The sequence below is a fragment of the Cyrtonyx montezumae genome, unplaced genomic scaffold (assembly GCF_038088225.1).
Source record: "Cyrtonyx montezumae isolate F1298 unplaced genomic scaffold, pur_monq_1.0 scaffold_3, whole genome shotgun sequence".
Taxonomy (NCBI): Eukaryota; Metazoa; Chordata; class Aves; order Galliformes; family Odontophoridae; genus Cyrtonyx; species Cyrtonyx montezumae.
The window spans coordinates 134151511-134171080 of NW_027072034.1; the positions used below are offsets into that span (position 1 = coordinate 134151511).

At 33.2% G+C, this 19570-nt stretch overlaps 1 protein-coding gene across 1 annotated transcript in view; it reads right to left on the minus strand.

The window, feature by feature from the left end:
- Positions 1 to 19570, minus strand: part of IMMP2L (inner mitochondrial membrane peptidase subunit 2) — a 434158-nt gene that overhangs the window by 128493 nt on the left and 286095 nt on the right. Inside the window, exon 4 of the mRNA XM_065743460.1 lies at positions 11523 to 11588. Within this exon, the coding sequence (XP_065599532.1) occupies positions 11523 to 11588 (66 nt within the window). The remainder of the gene's footprint in view (positions 1 to 11522; positions 11589 to 19570) is intronic.

A 19570-nucleotide genomic window follows, 5' to 3' on the forward strand; every position in this document is an offset into this window, starting at 1 on the left:
CCAGAAGAGGAGGCTTGTCCCAGTCTCTTCATTTTAAGTGGTCTGTGGGGTAGATTTTTTTTCTCTTGCCTTGCATTTCTTTTTTTTTTTTTCCTTAATTTAGATTTTTGAAAAAAAGTTATCAATAAGCGATGATGCATATAATCAGCTATGGACATCACAATTAAGCCTACCTCCTTAGCCCTTGTGCAGTGTGCACAAAAATCCAGAATTTAAGAAGTCTTCTACAATATATATGCTATTTTTACCATGCTTGGATAATTTCAAGGATGAATGATCAAGAAAAGATTAAGGATGCTACTAATGGTAACAATGGAAAAAAAAAATCTAACTGGCCAAGACCAAAGGACAATAATTATGAAAAATGTATAAGCAAATATAAATCTATATCTGGGGGCAGACGGGAGAGGTGTTACATGAATAAATTAATAAAAAAGAATATTTGAGCTGACAGAGGGAAACAGTTCAAAAGTTCTCAGGTATTTGATATTATATCGAAAAATGACCTAAATTCTCAGACTCCATTTAATAGAGATCCCAAAAGAACATATCTGAAGCTAATCTGTCTGAACCTGTTCAAACATCATCAATATTTCCCACTAGAAAAAAAGACAAGATATGTCTGGTAATCTGTTAGAAAATAAAAGCTTTCTATAAAGAGATACAGAAATTCAGCCAAAGAAACTGCAGTATAATAGGTTTATCACCTTTCTCAAATACTCGCCCTTCAAAATGTCTATGTTTTTTTAGACAGATAGCTTAAGGAAATGCAGAAACATTAAAAAAAATTGCAGCCAGATTACACAATGCTATCAACCTAACTGTCTAAATAACAATATAAAAACATGTAGTGGACTTCTGTCTTCATACAGAAAAAAATGAAGCAGTTCACTAATTGCTTTCCATAGGTATTAGAAAACTTAGTCCTTTTCTATGTGGGAAGTAGCTTCTGTCTCTTGGGAAAAGTAAGTAATTAAAAATAAAGAGCCAAATGCAAGTTAAAAAAAATGAAAAATATCCAAGTACATAAAAATCCATATATCATTTTTTCCTTCTTTTTTCATAAATAGGGCTCAAAAAGTTAATTGTGTTGAAATAAACATAGCATAATGGCTAAGGGTACTTTTTTCTACCTGGTTATGGAATGTCAACAGCATAGATATTGAACACAAACTCTAGAATAGCCCACTAGGAAATATGCAATAGCTGTGGCAAGATTTCCTACAAATATTCTTGGGGTATTTTTAAAAATTAATATCCTGCTATGCTTGGCTTAATTAGCTTTCTTCACAGAATCTTCTTCATTTACAAAGCATATCTGTCTGGTTTATGAAATTAGTCTCTATTCCCCATTCTTGCAAACCTGTTTAATTAAAGTTTTAACTACAGCATTAGCTTTGGAAACAGTAGAATGACTTTTATTACTAGAAATCTAGATCCTTCTTTTAAACATCATACACCACATTGGAAATATGACAAGACATGCTCCATGACATTACTGAAAAAACACATGATGTTGCTACTTTTAATCATACATATTATCAATTTCCATCACGTTGCATGTAGGCAATGGGGGCCTTTTTGCACAGAAAGTTGCACTAGCACAGGAACTATGATTAATTTATCCAGTCACCACGTCAGTCCCCTGAAATCCATTAAAGGTCACCTTTCCTTTTTAGGTACATACCTATTTCTAATCTGCTCGTTTATCCTCATCCATTATTCTATTCTATCTCTTTTAAAGATCCATCACTTATTAGACTCCCATTTCTACCAGTATGGTCCTACACTTTGGTTTTCAATTATAGCAAATCCTATCACAATCTTTTTCAGCATATATCACTTGCTCTCCCTCATGCTATAATAAATGTTTGAATAGTAATATGTATATTTGCTATATTTACAAAATTGAAATCTATTCATTAGAGATACTGCCTAGAATAAGCCTGAGCTTACAGAAATACATGACATACAGTTTATCATAATATATTTTTGGCTGAATATTAAAAAGTTTGTGGCATAATGATCAGTGAGCAGAAACTATTTGTGAAGTCACTGTCAACTAACTACAGTAAAGCAGAAAGTATTTTTGTCTCCCCTAAGCACAGTTTCTGGAGACTCTGCTTAAAGACTTGTAACACATTATATCCAAAATACTCTACAGTCCCATCACATAGTTTACTTCACAGAAGTAGAATGTCAACAACAGTGAGTTCTATAATAATGAAGAAAGATAATAATCACTTTGCCCCTATTCTCATTTGAATTTCCTAACTGGTGTGGTGATCAAATACAAAAGTATTAGTTCTGCTATTCAGGACATCATTTCAAGATCAGTTTTCAGCACAAAAACTAGGGAGGTAATCTTTTCAAATAAACAATTTAAAATTAATATTTCTGCCAACATATATTACCAAGGTTTACAGAATGGCAAACAGTTTCAAAATTTTCAAATTAAAACATGAACAATTACTGCTTATGACTGACAGTGCTATAAAATAGAAATTGGCACTACTGAACTTCACTGAGGTGTAAATATCCTTAGGAAAGTAAGCAAACAAAAGGGAAACTACACTGTTTTTCTAAATCCAAAAAAGAGAAAGAAAGGGAGAGTTTAAGCATCATCAGGTCATCCTGTGTATAATTCTGTGGCCATTAATTCACACAATGGAAAAATATGAAATGTGTAAAATCAGCTATAAAGCTTTGAAACGGTGACACCTTTGCAGTCCTTATATGGCACAAAATACATTTATAAACATATCACAACATCACAGAAAGTCTTGGGTTGGGAGAGACCTCAAAGATCATCTAGTTTCAAACTCTGCCATGGGCAGGACTGCCAACCACTAAATCAGGCACTGGATCAGATTACAGGGGGCTCCATCCAGCCTGGCCTTGGACACCTCCAGGATGGGGTATCTACAACTTCTTTTGGCAGCCTGTTCCAGCACCTCACCGTTCTCTCTGTAAAAAACTTCCCCCCTGACATCTAATCTAAATCTCCTCTCTTTTAGTTTAAAACCATTACTCTTTGATTTCAATTTAGACTAAATTGGTATCTTTTTGCATCTACTGTAGTCTCCATGGAAAAATATAGGAGGCATTACTTTCAGAGAGACCTACATTTTTACATGAGATACAGAGTATTTCTACACTGCAATTAAATGAAATAATGAACAGTGAGATTTATTTAAGTTATTCAGAATAGACTTCTTTGTTTCAGCATGTTTTCCTTGAATTTGCAAACACAACATTATCCTTTATCCTAACACTGTTCAAGCTAATAAAAAATGTCCTTCCGATTTACAGGAGGAAAGTGCACAGAATTACCAGGTTCTAAACATTGTCTGCCTTTCAATACATCTAGGAAAATCTGCTGCTGACAAATATATGAACTTACTGCTCATTTCCTGGGATGAGAAACTCAGTAAATTCAGTTAACAAATGTCTTATATACTTCTTATAGGAGCATAACCCAACACCTTTCATCCTGAATTCCTCTACAGAATGGGTTTAATATATTTCTTCCTCTGACTTACACCATTGTTCTGGGTTTTTTTATGAGATACACGTAGATAAGCATCAGATTTCAACTCTTATTCAGAAGCAACTTAAACATCTACAAGTTGAGAAGATGAAGTCCTATACTGCACAGCATTAAAAGTGTTTTTACTAAATATCCTAAGTATGGACTTCAGTGCCAAATTTTAGGTCATCAATGACATTTGTATCCATAGCTTAGAAAGAAAAAATAGTAAATAATTTATTAGAATTAAAATATGTGAAAGCGTTTAATTAATTTTTCAGTATTTAAAATATTAGCACATTTTAATCACTTGCATCTCACTTTTAAAAAAACTTTTCATGAAGACAACTGAGTTCTGATTGAGATGATTACACTCATATGCATGACTTTTTTAAACTACTGATATCATAGCAGCACTTCAACTTTCAGTGAAACAGGCATTTCTTTAAAGAAAAAAGCCTAAGAAATAAGTTTTTTGAGATTAATCCACTGTATTACTTCCAGTTTCTAATAAGGAAAACCTTTCTCTAAGTGTTACATAACCCACGACCTGAGCATGGTACAGACAGACCAAGGTAATTTAAACTTACTTTTCCCATCTCCTCTTCATATTTCTCTTTACACATGTAGTTTTCTCTTTTTTTAGTAAAATATTTTAGCACAAGATAGAATAGCACTTCACACAGCTCCTGCATATGGTGGGGTATACTTCACAATAACCATGGGCTGCATAACTACAGCAATTCACTGAAAACCAAGAGAAGAGTTACTGCAAGTAGTCTACTGAGCTTTTAAAAAACTTCCCCACCGTTTATTACTGTAGCATTAAAATCATCTCTGAACACAACCGAGACTCGTTATTCACAGTGCTCACAGCTGTGCCATCTCAAAAGAGATGAAGCATTTTTAATTAAGCTCCCCCTCCACCCCCCAAAAAAAGAAAAAAAAGAAAAAAAAGAAAACAACCACCCAAACCTTTCTCTTCCTTGTAGATGCAGTTGATAGTTGTGTCTCGCTTCAGATGCACACTGACACAGAGTAGCTGAGTACTTATTTTATGACAATTACACATTCAGGTTTTTAAATAACTTTGGTTTAGTCTGAACAGTAATTCTGTGAAAACTAGTGCTATTGTTGGTGTCGCTTTTATTATCTCTTAATGTTTACCAAACCAAATATCCTCACTTCAGACATAATAGGATATGTTGTTTCTTTCTTTTTTTTTTTCTCAAAAGCCAACACCGAAAATTCTGTACAAACTTGGAACACCTCAGTAAACTGATTTTTTTTCTTTTAATGGGAGAGTTACAAAGGTCACCAAGAGTCTACATGGAAAATCTCTTCCCTTCAGTGAGTCTAAACAAATGCAACAAACCAAAATAGAAGAGAAATGGTATTCTCAACCATTTAGCAATCTCACTGCTGCTGCATCTTCTCTCAAGAATTAATGATGCTTAAAATGTTATGGCTATTATGTAGGTCACTTAAAAAGTAATGCCTCCTATTTATTTCCATGGAAACTACAACAGATATGAAGAGCATAATAACAGTACTTGATAGAGCATATTCTGAGCTACAAATGGCTATTTTTCAATATTAGCTATGTTTTTTCACCAGAGATGAAATAGAATCTGCATGATGCACTTGTAAAAATATGCATGGCCAACCAGAATATGGCTTGTCTTTCACTCTGCTGTCACCACCACTACAATGCATCACCCACCTCCTCACTGTGCTCACATCCACTGTTTAGTTCATAAGTTCATAAGTTCATAAGGTTGGAAAGGACCTATAAGATCATCTAGTCCAACCATCCTCCTATCACTATCTCAACCCAACTACTAAATTAAATCCTTTAGCACCTCATCTAAACGCTTCTTGAACAGCGCCAGGGATGGTGCCTCAACCACCTCCCTAGGCAGAAACATCTATCAAGAGTCAATAAGGGCAATTTTTTTCCCCATGGAAGAATTCAGTGTCACACTTTTGCTTCGCACTCACTTCCATGTCAGACACCAGTCAGTCTGACTGTCCTTCTGCTGCCATCTGTCACACATCAACAAAATGGAATGGAATAATGGTGGGAAGGTTCAGCCTCTACTGCCATACTATCAACATCTGTCTCTGCTGTTGTGGGCAAACATAATGAAACGGAGGGCATTATTTTCAGAGCAGTCCTCAAATGTTATTAATATAACGTTATAAATTGGTCATATAATTTATATATAATATAAAAATGTATACAACATATACATTAAATTATGAGTTAAAATATTTAATACCTAACTGCCTGGAGCAATGAGTAAATATCATTATATTGTTATTATTAACAAAACAACAGTTTTCAATGTTGCATTGAAAAATGAAGGCAGGGTAAATGAAAGTCCAGGAGACTAAGTATTTTCATTTCTTCCCTTTTTTTTTTTTTCTTTTTTTTTTTAAATAAAAAAAAAGCTGCTCTGAAAACAAAAGATGGAATACTTGTATATTTCTTCCTGAAATTCACTTGCCTATTCTTAACCTTTCTTTCTCTTCATGGACCTCAATTAAACATTAAGCAACCTAAATCTAATACAAAGTAAAATCATCTCTCCATACTGTGTTTCAGAATATGGTCACATTTTAGAAATTCTGCTTGCCAAACTCCATGACAATGGCTGAAGATTTGTAGAACCTTAGAAACTCATTACGGATATAGGAAATCTTTCCCCAGATTTTCAAATTGTCTGTATAGCTTTAAGACATTGTAACAATATTCTCATAATGTGAATTTACAGAATACAGAGTACAGTAATGCAAGAACTTTGTATATAGGAATGGAATCAAAATCAATGGAAACTTGATTTAGGCTATTTGCAAGGATGCAAACAATGCTGAAGAATCATGACAATGCAGTATAGCTGACACCTAACAAGAGATTTCACTGACTTTAAAATTCCCATCAGAACCTACCAATAAGCAGTGCAAATAAACTGCATAAATGCTATGATATATGAATTCCATGCATATAGCCACAAAATAGAGCTAAGAGCTAAGAGAAGGTTGACCATTACTGTCTCCTTCAAGTTCATAAATTGCAAAGACAGAACTGCAGACTACAATTAGTCACTTCTAAGGAAAAACATTCCCAAATTTGTAGCTTCTAAAGATAGTGTTGCATAACTGCAGAACAGACTCTATTCTTTCGATTTTTTTTTTTAAGCACAGTTGTCAGTGTGGATTCTCACACTCACAGATCTATGGTTACAAGCCCACCATTACAGAGTTTGAGGAATAAAGGAATAGCTATAAACATAGCCTGTATATAATCAACTGTAACTGCCAGTTCTTTAATGTCTTTTAATGATATTCCACTCTAACTCTGAGACATTAAAAGCAGTACAAATACCTCCAAATCATTACCAGAGGTCTTTGTGTGTTTCTTGTGATGGTAGCACACGGGAGTGGAAAAGAAGATTCTTATTATAGCATTGGTGAACGCAGCAATATCTCTCTGTGATACAATGGTAAAGGTATGTATGTAATTCCTGCTCATTGGCTGTCATGAAGCTGTTAAGGATAGAGACATTCTTGCAAGGGAACTCAGAATTCCTGAAAGGGTACTCCAATAAGTGAACATAAGAATCAGGTTTTGGTCATAAGCTAGCACAGCATAGGATCTTCCAGTATAGCCTGGAAGAAATTACTGCATGAACTTGAAAATAGGAATACATAAATTTATGCTGTGATCACTGCATTTAATAGCTACTGATTGGCTTTGTTTCTAAGAATTCTTTACTTCTTTTTAATCCCATTTATATTTTTTGTCCTTAATACTCTGTGGCAACTGTTTCTGCAATTTAATGATGCACTTCATAGCAAAATTTAAAAAGTTACTGATACTTATTTTAAACCTACAGCCCAGTAATATAATGATCTATCTATGCACTGTCACTCTTTGAGAAAAATCAAGTAAATATCTCCTATGTATCCAGAACAGTTTTGGAAAATATAGCACTAAAATGCAATATTGTTTTGCTGAATCATTCAGTACTTAAAACAATGACTCCTAAATAGCCAACAATATTCCTGGACAAAATGTTTTAGAATTATGCTTTCTAGGGCCTCACAGGTCATTCCTAAACCTGCTACAGTGTTAAGAAAAAAATAACGATGTGAAAGAAGCAGAATCCAAACTCTTGCAGACCCGAATCCAGATGGAAGCAAAATTAGTTCAGTAAGTTGCTGAATTGACTTAATTTTAAATGTTATTAGTTCAATCCCAATTTTAATACCATAAACCTTCATTTATTTGTGTTACTGAAAACATACCATAACTTAGCCATCCATGATAGATTACTATAGATTTTTGAATTTCCACTGTTGCATTTAAGATAAATGAGTTTTAATATGTTTAATTTCAAAATATTCAAAGTGTTTTATAATACCAACATTTATTTTTACCAAATCACATTATATTGACTTTTAAAATATAGTCTCCTTTGGAAGAGTTATAATTTAAATACTCTTCAGGAATCATTGTAATGATTTCCTACTTAAAATTAATTCTCCTGTGAATCCATTTAAGACAAAACTAAACCTGATTTATGGGATCTGTACTGCAATACTTTCTGTATACAAGCTGACCTACAGTTTCACCCATCATAGGCTAAATGGTGATTTTCTTTCAGTTCCTTTCAAAAGGAAGTTACACAAGCTTATCCAAATTAAATTTTAAGTTGTAAGTTTGTAAAAGCGTAGTATGATATCTGAGGGATTTTCATGACACTACTCAATACATTTCAACTGGACTGCAAATTAGAATGGAAATAAGATCAGATAATTGAAATGTAAGGATTCTTACTCAACAAGTACACACCGTTTTTCAATCCATCATATCATACTTCAAAAACTGAAGTATTATTATCACAAAGTCTCACCTACATTTATTTTCAAAAACTTTAGCTTTAGTATTTTCAAAATGTACCACTTTATTTATTTATTTGTTTAACGCTTTTAGAAGTGAAGAACTGAAAAACAGATTTTTTCTACTGTGGACTCAACAGAAGTCAAAATATAAGGAACCTTTCCTACAATATTAGTAGCTCTGCCTATGTGCATTCTCACTAGTTTCAATTATGAATAAACAGTAATACTAAATTATTTTAATTAATACAATAAGTAAACACAGCTTGCTTGTGATAAATCATCCTTAATCATGCACCAAACAGATCAAATAAAGAATTAATTCAACTATGAAAATACTACTACAGACTCACAAACCATATTGTCCCATATAGTGGAGTGCTAAATGAAAATTCCTTCTAAATCATTATTTGCATAATTTCTTCACAATGAAAGACTACTCATCACTGAAAGTGTGCATTAATTAATTCTGTCACTTGACTTCAATCAAAATTTGCAGAAAAACAAACAGAATTCATGCATTTCGCTGACCTTCCAGATAAAATGTACAATATCACAAGTGTGTATATAAACATCATCTCTCTGCAAAACTGCTATAGCCACAAGTATCCCCGTAAGCATTTGAACCACACCGTACCCATAGAACAATTTCCACTACTCTGCATCCTGGAAATGTAATAACTCTGTAGTGAGACTGGATGTTTTTTCAACAACGAGAAATTCCAAACAATCATTGGAGCAGCAAAAGGCCTAAAGACACAGGATTATTTTGAGAACAGGCATATGTATCCCACTTCAGATATTAGAAATGCAGAAGTTCAAACACTTCTCTAAGTTCAGTGCATTTCAGTTTCTCATCATTTTTACCCATGCAAAGTAAGAATAATAAAGAAGCCCATTTTTATACCTTCAGGTACATCTTTTTTGTACATGTGCCATGTAACTTTCAGTTTCTGATCTGAAATAATTAAATGTACATAAATATATAGATACAAAATCCTCAATATCAACAGCAATAACTTTGAAGTTTGTAACAAAAACTGTCTTCAGACATATCAAATAGAAGTCAAAATCTTCCATTTATGTTTTCTTAGTGTGACTAGTCATCTGTTTTAATCAAAAATATCCTAGCCACACATCTGCTTGTGGCATCATTAGAAAAATAACATCTATTTTAGAAGACTCTTGACAGTTTTGATATTTTGTCACCCAAGCTTTTGCTTTACCCTGGTGCCATGAAATTTGGCGAGCATTACTTATGTTTCCCCCCCCCACACACAAGTAGACAGCAGTAAAACAAGTTATAGTAGCCCAATAATATACTCCTTGCCTAAAAGCAAGCCTCTACAAATGAAGCTAAAGACTCTAGGACAATTTCCATGTGTTCAAGTAGAAATATATATAGATATATATATTTAAATGACTGGTATTAATATTTCTAACAATAAATTAGCCTGTTTTTCTGAATAATAATGAGGATCATCTTTCAGTCTTCTGTAATCAAAAGTGACACTAACATACAGGCTTCTAAGTATTCTGCACGCATTCTCACAGCTATTGTGCTCCAACACCTTTTTCCACTTGGCTAAGAGCACTCACATAAGTTAACAAGTGGTTCAGAGTTTTAAGGCTCTTAAATGTATAGCATAATTAATTGACCATAGTTGAAATTTATGGTATTAAACATATTTCATATTATCAAAAATGTCATTCAGTTTCAAAAATTCAGGCAAATATATTAATAATACAAAACACTGAAAAGTAACACTTGAAGTTATTCTATTTTGCTGTCTTTTTCTGACATTACTACAGAATGGGATGAGGAATACTGAATTATGAGTCTTATCACTTGTATAGACGGCAAAAGTATCAACATTAACAATAAGTACCTTCTTAAAGGATATAGGTTTACACAAGACATGACTAAGTAGCACTCATTATTCCTATGTTTTTATTCCATTAATGTGGTAGATAACCATTGCTGTAGATCTTCATAATTTTTGGACATCAGATTCTTTCTCTTAGTGTTTGCTATTTCAGTTTTTTCTTCAGAAGAAATGTTTGAATTTTCTTCTCAAACTGAGAGGATTTGAAATTTTTACATTACATAGAAATCATACAGACTGCAAAAAGAAATTTTGATAATAAAAAAGATACAGGCATATCTCATAGTGTTCAACAACCCACCATGCTGCTGTTAACTAGGGCTGAATGAAGCCACACTCAGTTCCCTGATTTGAATTGCAGGTTCCAATTTCTTCTTAAGTATTCCCTACATCAGAGCAAGAATCATTACCCATGCAAATTGTGTCCCAGTCTGCCATATTGCCTAACAGTACCCAAAGTCATTCGTATCTTAGTGTGGGAAACTAGCAATTTACCCTCCAAACTCTATGCCAATTTTATTCTGTACTTGGGAATAAGAAACCCTTTTAAACAGATGTTCTCATCAAAATGGCAGCATTTCCACAAAAACATTTGATTTAAATCTACTAGTAATTTATTTCTACCAGCCCCCCAGTAGAATGGTCCATCTGATAAGAGTAAACCAAGTCTTGATGTACATTAAAGACCACTTTTTCTGCTTTTTTTTTTCTTCTGATAGAACAATTTCCTCCAAATCAGTTCCACCATATTCCCTACAGATTCCCTCAGACTTCAGTGAAAACAGTCATCTATGAGGGTCCCTTCCTAAAGGTAAAAAAAACCCTCTCAAAACAAACAAACAAAAACATTAAAAGAACTCAAAAACGTGACAACCACAGGATGAAACACCAGCTCTAACTCTCTAACTGAAAAATCAGTTTTATTTAAAAATTGCTGTAGAATTACCTGTCCTTATACGTGACAGAGATACTCTAAGAAACAAGCTTTATTTGCAACCATGAATATTTCAAAAGAGTGAATATTATTGTGTATCACTTCTCCTCTCATTAAAAAGGAGACATGTACAACACTGAACATCCCTTTTAAAAGGAGACAAAGAAGATACTAGAAAGTTCTTGTTGTCTAGGATACTGATTTAAAATCCACTGAAAAGCTGTACTATTCCTACAAAGACTCAGACGCTATGGTATAAAATACTTACTTGATAATGTCTCCTTCAAGAGCAATCACTCGTTTAATGATCTTCTGTTCAGGGTTTCTAGGAGACCTAAGACAGGGGATAAGGTTATACAATCAGTAATGTTCGCATTGTTTTAAGAAAATGAAAAGAAATTCCACAAAGAAATAGACATTATTAAAGTCATTAGGAGATTCCATGCTCTCCTTGATACAGCATCAATCATGATGTTCCACTGAAGCGAAGCTACTACAACCATTCTCATTGGAAGTCATCATTGAAAAGCAGATACTGAAAAATGACCTGCATACAAACACTATAATAACTGACATACTTGTACATTTTGTCATGAAAAGGACACTCCACACCATTAGAAGTAGAATGTCCCACTACCAGTGAAGAAAGTACCTTTGCAAATAGATTCATATGTTAAAACTGGAATTTTTCAACAAAAGCTAACATCATACTGTCTTTAAACATTAATCTGATTCACTCACTTCAGGAAAAAAAAATCCCCCTCTTTTATATTGATAACTATCACTAATGTAGGTTAACTTTGCCTAAGCAATCATGGACAGTTTAAAAAGGCATGTCAGCTTTTCTGAAAGTATCAAAAGTTCTTAATGTAATACCAAGCTTTCTTTTCAATTTATTTTCCTAGAAGCATGTTTTATTGAGTGAATTATGACCACACATTACATAGTGCTATGAAAAAGCAAAGTTGAAGTTGCATACTCAGTCTGAATGACCCAAGTTCCTGCAGGCGGATTCAGAGACACAATTACTAGAAGTTATTCTATCTGAATTTTGATAAGCTAATGGAGGAATTTGCACACAATAAACTTACTTTTACACATACTATGATTCTATGCCTTTTTTTTTTTTAATTTCATTTTTTTACTTTAAATTACACAAACTTGGTAAAGTGCTTTTATGTTCTTAAATTTCTTTTTATATGCTGCTTGTATACTGAAGAAAAAAATGGCTTTGATTTTTTGTTGTAGCTTGGGTTCGTTAAATTAGACTCCAACTCTACTAGAAATGCAATTGCAAAGGGCAATTGCATTTCTAGTAGAGTTGCAAATATTGCAGGTTTTGTTCCTGAAAACACTGGTCATGCTATCTTCAGAATGTAGAAAGTATCGCTGAAATGAATCTGGATGGAAAACTCATCAGTAGAGCTGCATGATTACTGGTATTTGCTGTTCACCTGGTCTTCCAAAAGTTAAAAAAAAAAAAAAATTGCTTCAGGTGAAGTAAAAACTAAAATAAAATTTTAATATGTATTCAAGAGTTTAAAGAGCTTCAATTTTTTGTGTGTGTCAATACCTTTGAAACATATTTCAGTGTTATGAAATAAAATTAAATAGTTATAATTTTAAATTTCAAAATAACTGGTATTTTGACTTTACTGTTTATAAAACCTGGTAACCTTATTTTCACAAAAAGTACTTTGATTCCCTGGTCACCACTGGAATTTTCAAACCATTTTACCAGAATTATTTATAGAAATATCTTATTTATTTTAATCCAAAGAGTTCTATATTCCATTTCACTCTTGTCTTTCATGTTCCTTATCATGCTGAGAGCACATAATTTGTCTTGGGCAGGATTGATCAAATTTTAGAAGCACACACGATCCAATTATGTGGAGTAACCACAGCACTTCTCATACTGTTCCCTGAAAGGTTTCAGTGCATACTTTATTAAGCAGAGACAATCTGCCATTCTAAATTAGAAGGTAGACCAAATAAAAAAAAATTATTATTACAAGCTTTTATACATTTAAAATATTTGCAAAAAAATACTTCGTTGTTAATTTATTTCTTTTTTATTCAGTTAGATTCAGATTGTAATGCTTTCACATAAAACTGAGCTGATAGAAATAACACATAGCGTATGTGATGAATTGCACATTCCTAAAAACAATGAATAGAAATTTTGCCTGTTCTTTCAAACTTATTATCTGGTTTAACATTTTACTTTAGAAGTTTATTTGGAATCTCCCATGTTAATATTTCATTTGATTAGCATATATATATACTGTAGTGTAAGCACAGATCTTTCCCTTAATTTACCTTCATTTTTTGGGGAAAAAAAAAGATATTAAAAATCATGATTTTGAATAAACATCATGTTAGACCTGAGATACGAGTATTTGCTCTTCTGAGTGGTTACTTTTCTGCTAGTACCTATGCATTACAGAAAGAAAAACTAATGCCTGTGTCACAAGGATAGTTACTTCGGATTAAAGCTTCTAATGTTGGTCCAGTTGTTTGAAGAGGAAATAAGCAGATTAAGATAAATAAACATGCATGTAGATCACCCCACATGAAAGACAACAATTGTTTTCTTCTGTCTCAAAGCTCGCTTTCTGAGGCATTCCTTATGATAAGACTCTGGCTTATCTGGGAGGTGAGCCATCAGCATCACTTTGTGGACATTTGAAAGCATGACTTTGGAGCTGTTAGTCCTTGAAAGGTAGTGTTCAGGTGTGTCTACTGGAGGAATATCTGGCCCGTGATCAGATAACTCCAGCTTGGTATGGGAGATTGGGGGATCATATCATTGTATCCTGTGAAAAAACAAGATGGAAGTGAGCACTTTCCTGCTCCCTCTTATCTGCTGGCAAGGCTGGGAAAATGGACAAAGAAGCTCCTGCTGAAGTCCACAGACCAGAAGCTGCCACTCCAAAGAGAGCTGACTTGACCCCTTTGGAATTAATAAGTTTGTACTGAGAAGTTGTCTTCAACTGAACAACACAACCTTGGAAGACCCATCACTAATAAAGATCAACGTCTGAACTATGAGCTACATTGGAATCCTCGTGGTGACTCTCTCTCTCTTCCTACAAAAACTCCTTGCTTTTCCAATCTCTTCTCTGTTGCCCATTTTCCCTTCCTCATCTCCCAAAGCAACTAGGATTTGTAATAAACTGTTCGGGCTAACATTTGACCCATTGTATCTTAATCTCACTGTCGGGTACACATATATCAAAAGAACCTCCTCTCCCTCCTATAAATTGGAGTGAGACACCCCAGTGATTAGGTCAGAAGCAAATTACTTATTCATCATTAGCAAGCACTTCAAGATACAGTATTCCAACTTCCAGCCTACACAGTGTTCTGGCAAAGGTCTCATTTTATCTATCCAAACAATACTGATGGAAAAAAAAATGAGAATAGGAACCACCTCCCAATAATACACACTTAGTTCAAAAGTTAGGAGATATGCTATAGCAGAAGAGCTGTAAAGTGTTCATTTTCCTTATCAACGACAGCAAAAAAAGAATGCATTTCAGAGTTGAAGACATTGCACATCATCATGAAAAGAAAATACTGAGAAAGTGAAGACTAGTCAGACACAATTACAGCTAGATTTTATATCTGATGCATCCCCAAAATCAGTCTGAAATAAACTGAGAATTTACAAGTTCATAAAAAGATGCAATTTACTGAGTATTGGTATAATAGTAGTTGCATATACGTGAGAAGTTATTGTTCTATTTCAGGTAAATACCGAAAACATTTTCTAGCTTTTATCTCACTGCTCATATAAAAATGAAACTTTATTTATGTTTTTATTTTTAATCTTACAAAGATAAATCTTAGAAAAATATGTGAATATATACACACATATACGTAAACATAATTATGAATTTGTACAAGCATGCATTCCTCCATGTTCAACTTTGTATTAGGGAATTTATATTGTGGGGTAGCAGTACTACAGAACACATTTACCTCAAAAGCAAAGGTTGATGGCTTTCTGAAGGGTTTCTTGATTAACCGAGTATTTTGTCATGATATTGCTCCAAAACTTTTCCCCTTCCATTACTTGGATTATATATTTATTCTAATGCTTGTGCTTAGAATAATTCCGCATAACTACTTCTTAGGGTAATTAAAATTTGATCAATAATTAAACATGTATATTATTTCCATATTTTTACTTGACACTTATTTGCTTTATCTAACTATATTTAATTAAAAAATGCCCATCGTAAATCATGCTAGAGCTTAGAACTGATGTTTCTACAGGTTTTTCTAGGCTTTGTGCTTTTTAGTCTAAGATCCCAGTAAGATACGTAAAGCAAAACAGTTGATTCATTTCTAGTCTCCAAAGGAATATATTAATATGTATAGCCAAGTGCTTTGTTCTATCACTCCCTGTCAAAAATGCAGTGTTTATAATCGATAAATAAAACAGGAACTAGAAAATGGTCCAACGCAGTCAGATGCAGACACAACAAAAGCAATTATATTTTTCAATAGATATTAGCACAATATCTATCACCAGAAGGAAAAAAAGGTAGACTTGAATAACAGTAAAAAATAAATAAATGCTACTTCATAAAAGAACAGTGTTTTCCTTGAATGAGCACTCCGAATTTCTGGGAATGTGCGCCAGAAAAAGATCTTATACTGTAAACTCATCATGGAAAAGCAGTGAATATGTTTCAAACTGATTGAATTACACATCTTAATGCTCTAGATATTTTATTTTATCCATCTATTATCCTGGTCAAACTGTGCAGCTTTTTGCTCACATTTTAAAATAATTTAGATTTTGATACTTTTGTTACTAGCATATTATAGAGGGCATTAAAAGTATTTATTAAAAAGTTGAAGTTTAAGATGTCTGCAGCTTGTGTTGTGTTTTTATGTATGTATCTGTTTATATGCATATAGATATTACTGTTAGCACACAGCTCTACTTTTTCATGAGACAGAAAGAAGATGTTTAGCAGCAGCTGGAAATCTGCCTTCAGATTATTCATAGTTTATTTTATTTTCATGCAATTTGTTCATCATTTATGTCGCTGTAACTGAAACAATTAACACTGTATTGAACGAACTGAAATAATGGAGGCCACCTTCTTCACAGACATCTTCTCCACTTTGATTTACATTGCTGTTGTCAGATAATAAGGTTTTAATTCCATAAAACAAGTTGATGTGGAAGCTTCTGAGGTCTTAATCTAAAGCTATGATCCAAAGCCATTCACCCAATGACCTCTTCATTTCCCAAAATTAATACCTTTCTGAACTTAAAATTGCAACACAGTTACAGTTAACACTTCTGGGCATTTCTAAAACTGCTGCCGAATGAAAAATGAGTTATTTATTTCCTCCTTGAGCCTTTTGGGGATCCATAAAATAGCCAGAGCAGTAACTAAAACACAGCTGAAGCCCAGAATAAATGTTATCAATATACCTAAGGAATTGGGAACCTTATAGTACAATTTTAGTGGTGTCATTTTTAAACTATGCTTAGAGAAGAGGAAAAAGTGAGGTAGTAGAGCTACCCCATCCTTATTTGCTAGCACTACTTAATAAGGTTAACAGAGGGTTTAACTTGGCTGAATTACATACTAGTTAAAGATGTTAACCCTTCAAAAAAAGTTACATTTCATTCACTTATGATGAAGAAGCTTCCTAGTGGAAGCATAGTTCTACACAGTTGAAAATATGTAGCACTATCCTTTCTTTCATCTCTCCTAATACTACAGCTCAGACAAATCAGATTTAATAGATCCACGTATAAAAGCTGAATGCAAATTTATATAGTGTATGAACAAATTTTCTAAATACAAAAAAATGTTCACATGTTCATTTTTTTCCAGTCCGTAATTATTATTTAAATTTTGTAACTCTTTATGCAGAGAAAGACTACTTTATTAAATTAATTGAAGTTAGTACTTTGATTTAAACTTTTTTTCTTCTCTAAATGTTTTATTTCCTTTTGATTCCATCAGATACTGAATCTCATAATAAACATAATATTTAACAAACAATACAGCAGGTTGTGAGAAAATTTCAATACTGTTGAAAATAGCATATGATATAATAGCTGTCATCGCTGTTGCCAAGTTCTACTATATAGAACTGTATATAATTCTGTTACATGGAATTGTTGCCAAATTCTATTTTACAGAATTACAAAGAACTGATGCATTAAATGTTTCCAGTAATCAGGCTCAGTATCTGTATTCAGTTTCAAGAAAGATACTGACAAACTGGATAAAATGAAGAGCTGCCAAAATGATAGTAACAGAAGAGTAATGGGTAAGAGAACTGGGTTTACAGATAAGAGAAGAAGCAAAGAGTTTAATTGCTATCTGATGAGTGATTAGAGAGAAAAGAGACAGAATTTTCTGAGGTGCAGATTAAGGGGAAAGGAAATAGCATGAGTTGCAGCATGGGAAATTCCAGATGAACATGAGAAAAATTTTCCACATTATATGCGGCTAAGTAGAAGTACATGCTGTGCAGAGAGACTGAGAAACTTGGATGCTCAGAGCTTAACTGGACATGGCACTGATGAGCCTGACCCAACTACAGAGTTGGCCTTGCTTTGAGTGGTTGTTAGATATAAACTGTTACCAGAGGTGCCTTCCAACATTATTTTGAACTTGCAACTATGAAGAGCTTTTAGTCCCATTCAAATATAAGAATTATTTTCCTTAGAGGAAAAAAAAAACAAAACAAAACAAAAAAACAAGACAACACAACAGAAAGCAGGCTCTGACAAAAAAGAACTGATCCTTTTAATTAATGATCAAAGATTTTTATTTTATTTTCTGTCTTTTTGGACAGCACCTAATTCTACCATAAAGACTTTGTAGAGAAAATCATAGTATCATCTTAAGCATTCTGAGTGAAAATAAGTCTAACATAAAGAAAAATTACTACAAAGTTTAATTATCCTTACTACTAGGAAATTGCATCTGCATTCATAATTGACTTTATCCAACTTCAATTTCAATTCCATGCCTTCTCTTCCAAGTAAAAAAATAAACAACATTTAAATTTTATTTCTTTGTCATGCAGAAAGATTTAGGCACATCAGTTTTCTTAGATTTTTCTTAGGTATATCAGCTCCTTTAGCTTCTTAGTACACAGTTAGGTTTTCAATTCCAGGATCACCTTTGTGACCTTACTTACGACATTTCCAATTTATTTGTGGCACACAAACTTGAGAAGTTAGTATGATTCAAGTGGGATTACCACAATGCTGAATAATAAGGAGAGTTACGTGGCATTGTTAAGTTGGCTCAGTGCAAAATCTCTTCTTTTTAAAATTTTTCCATTTATTTCATATATTTAGGTAAATGTTTTATTGTTTTCATATTGGAAGCTGATACTGAAAGGATTAAAAAAAAGTGATACCTAAACCATTCTCTGAGTGATTTGCTTGCTAAAACAGTTTGCCAATAGGTTTTTATTATTACTTACCATTCACATTCTGTAAAACAGCTTTTTGGATAGCAACCATGTGAGACATGTCATGCTATAACAAGAGGGCTGCTTTATTAATTACCACCTCATCCATCCTTGTGTTGTTCACAGGCTTAACCACTGATTATGAAGATTAATGACAAAAAAAAAAGTATCTGACTTGGGATCACAAAAGAGTTTGATAGGACTATCACCATTCACAGATTTCTCCCAAGCCATGTCTACATCTTTGCAGCTGAATTGAACCAAATTATGACATATAATGTGGTTCACACCAATTCCACAAAGGAAAGCTTCTAGATCAGGATATTATGTGGCAGAAAAAAATGATTTTGGATGAAAACATACATGCTAACTTATTATCAAAATAACCTTTCCATAATCACATTGTAATTTATTGTATTTATTGGTAAGAGCTACCAGGTTTGCCTGACAAAACCTATTTCTGAACTAACTAGCTTTAACCATATTTTAGTTTCAGCAGATAGAATGAGAATAAGCCTTGTGATCATTTTATTCAGATTAGTCTTTCCTAAAGCACTTCTGTTTGTGTTAAATACTGACAATTCATTGCCCATCTTGAAATCATCTGCATTTTTTCCTTAGTCTTTCCTTCAACAGAAGAGGTGCTTTCCAAGTGGTATGCTGTACTACAAAACCCATCTTTGTGTCCATGCTCTCCTGGTTTTGACCCACTATTGATCTTAAACAGCATTATTACGTTAAAATGTTCAAACTAAAATATTGCATTAAAATATTACACTGTTTTGACAATGTTAACAGATAGCGACACCAATGGAAAATGTTTTTCAATTGCTCCTGGATTCCCTC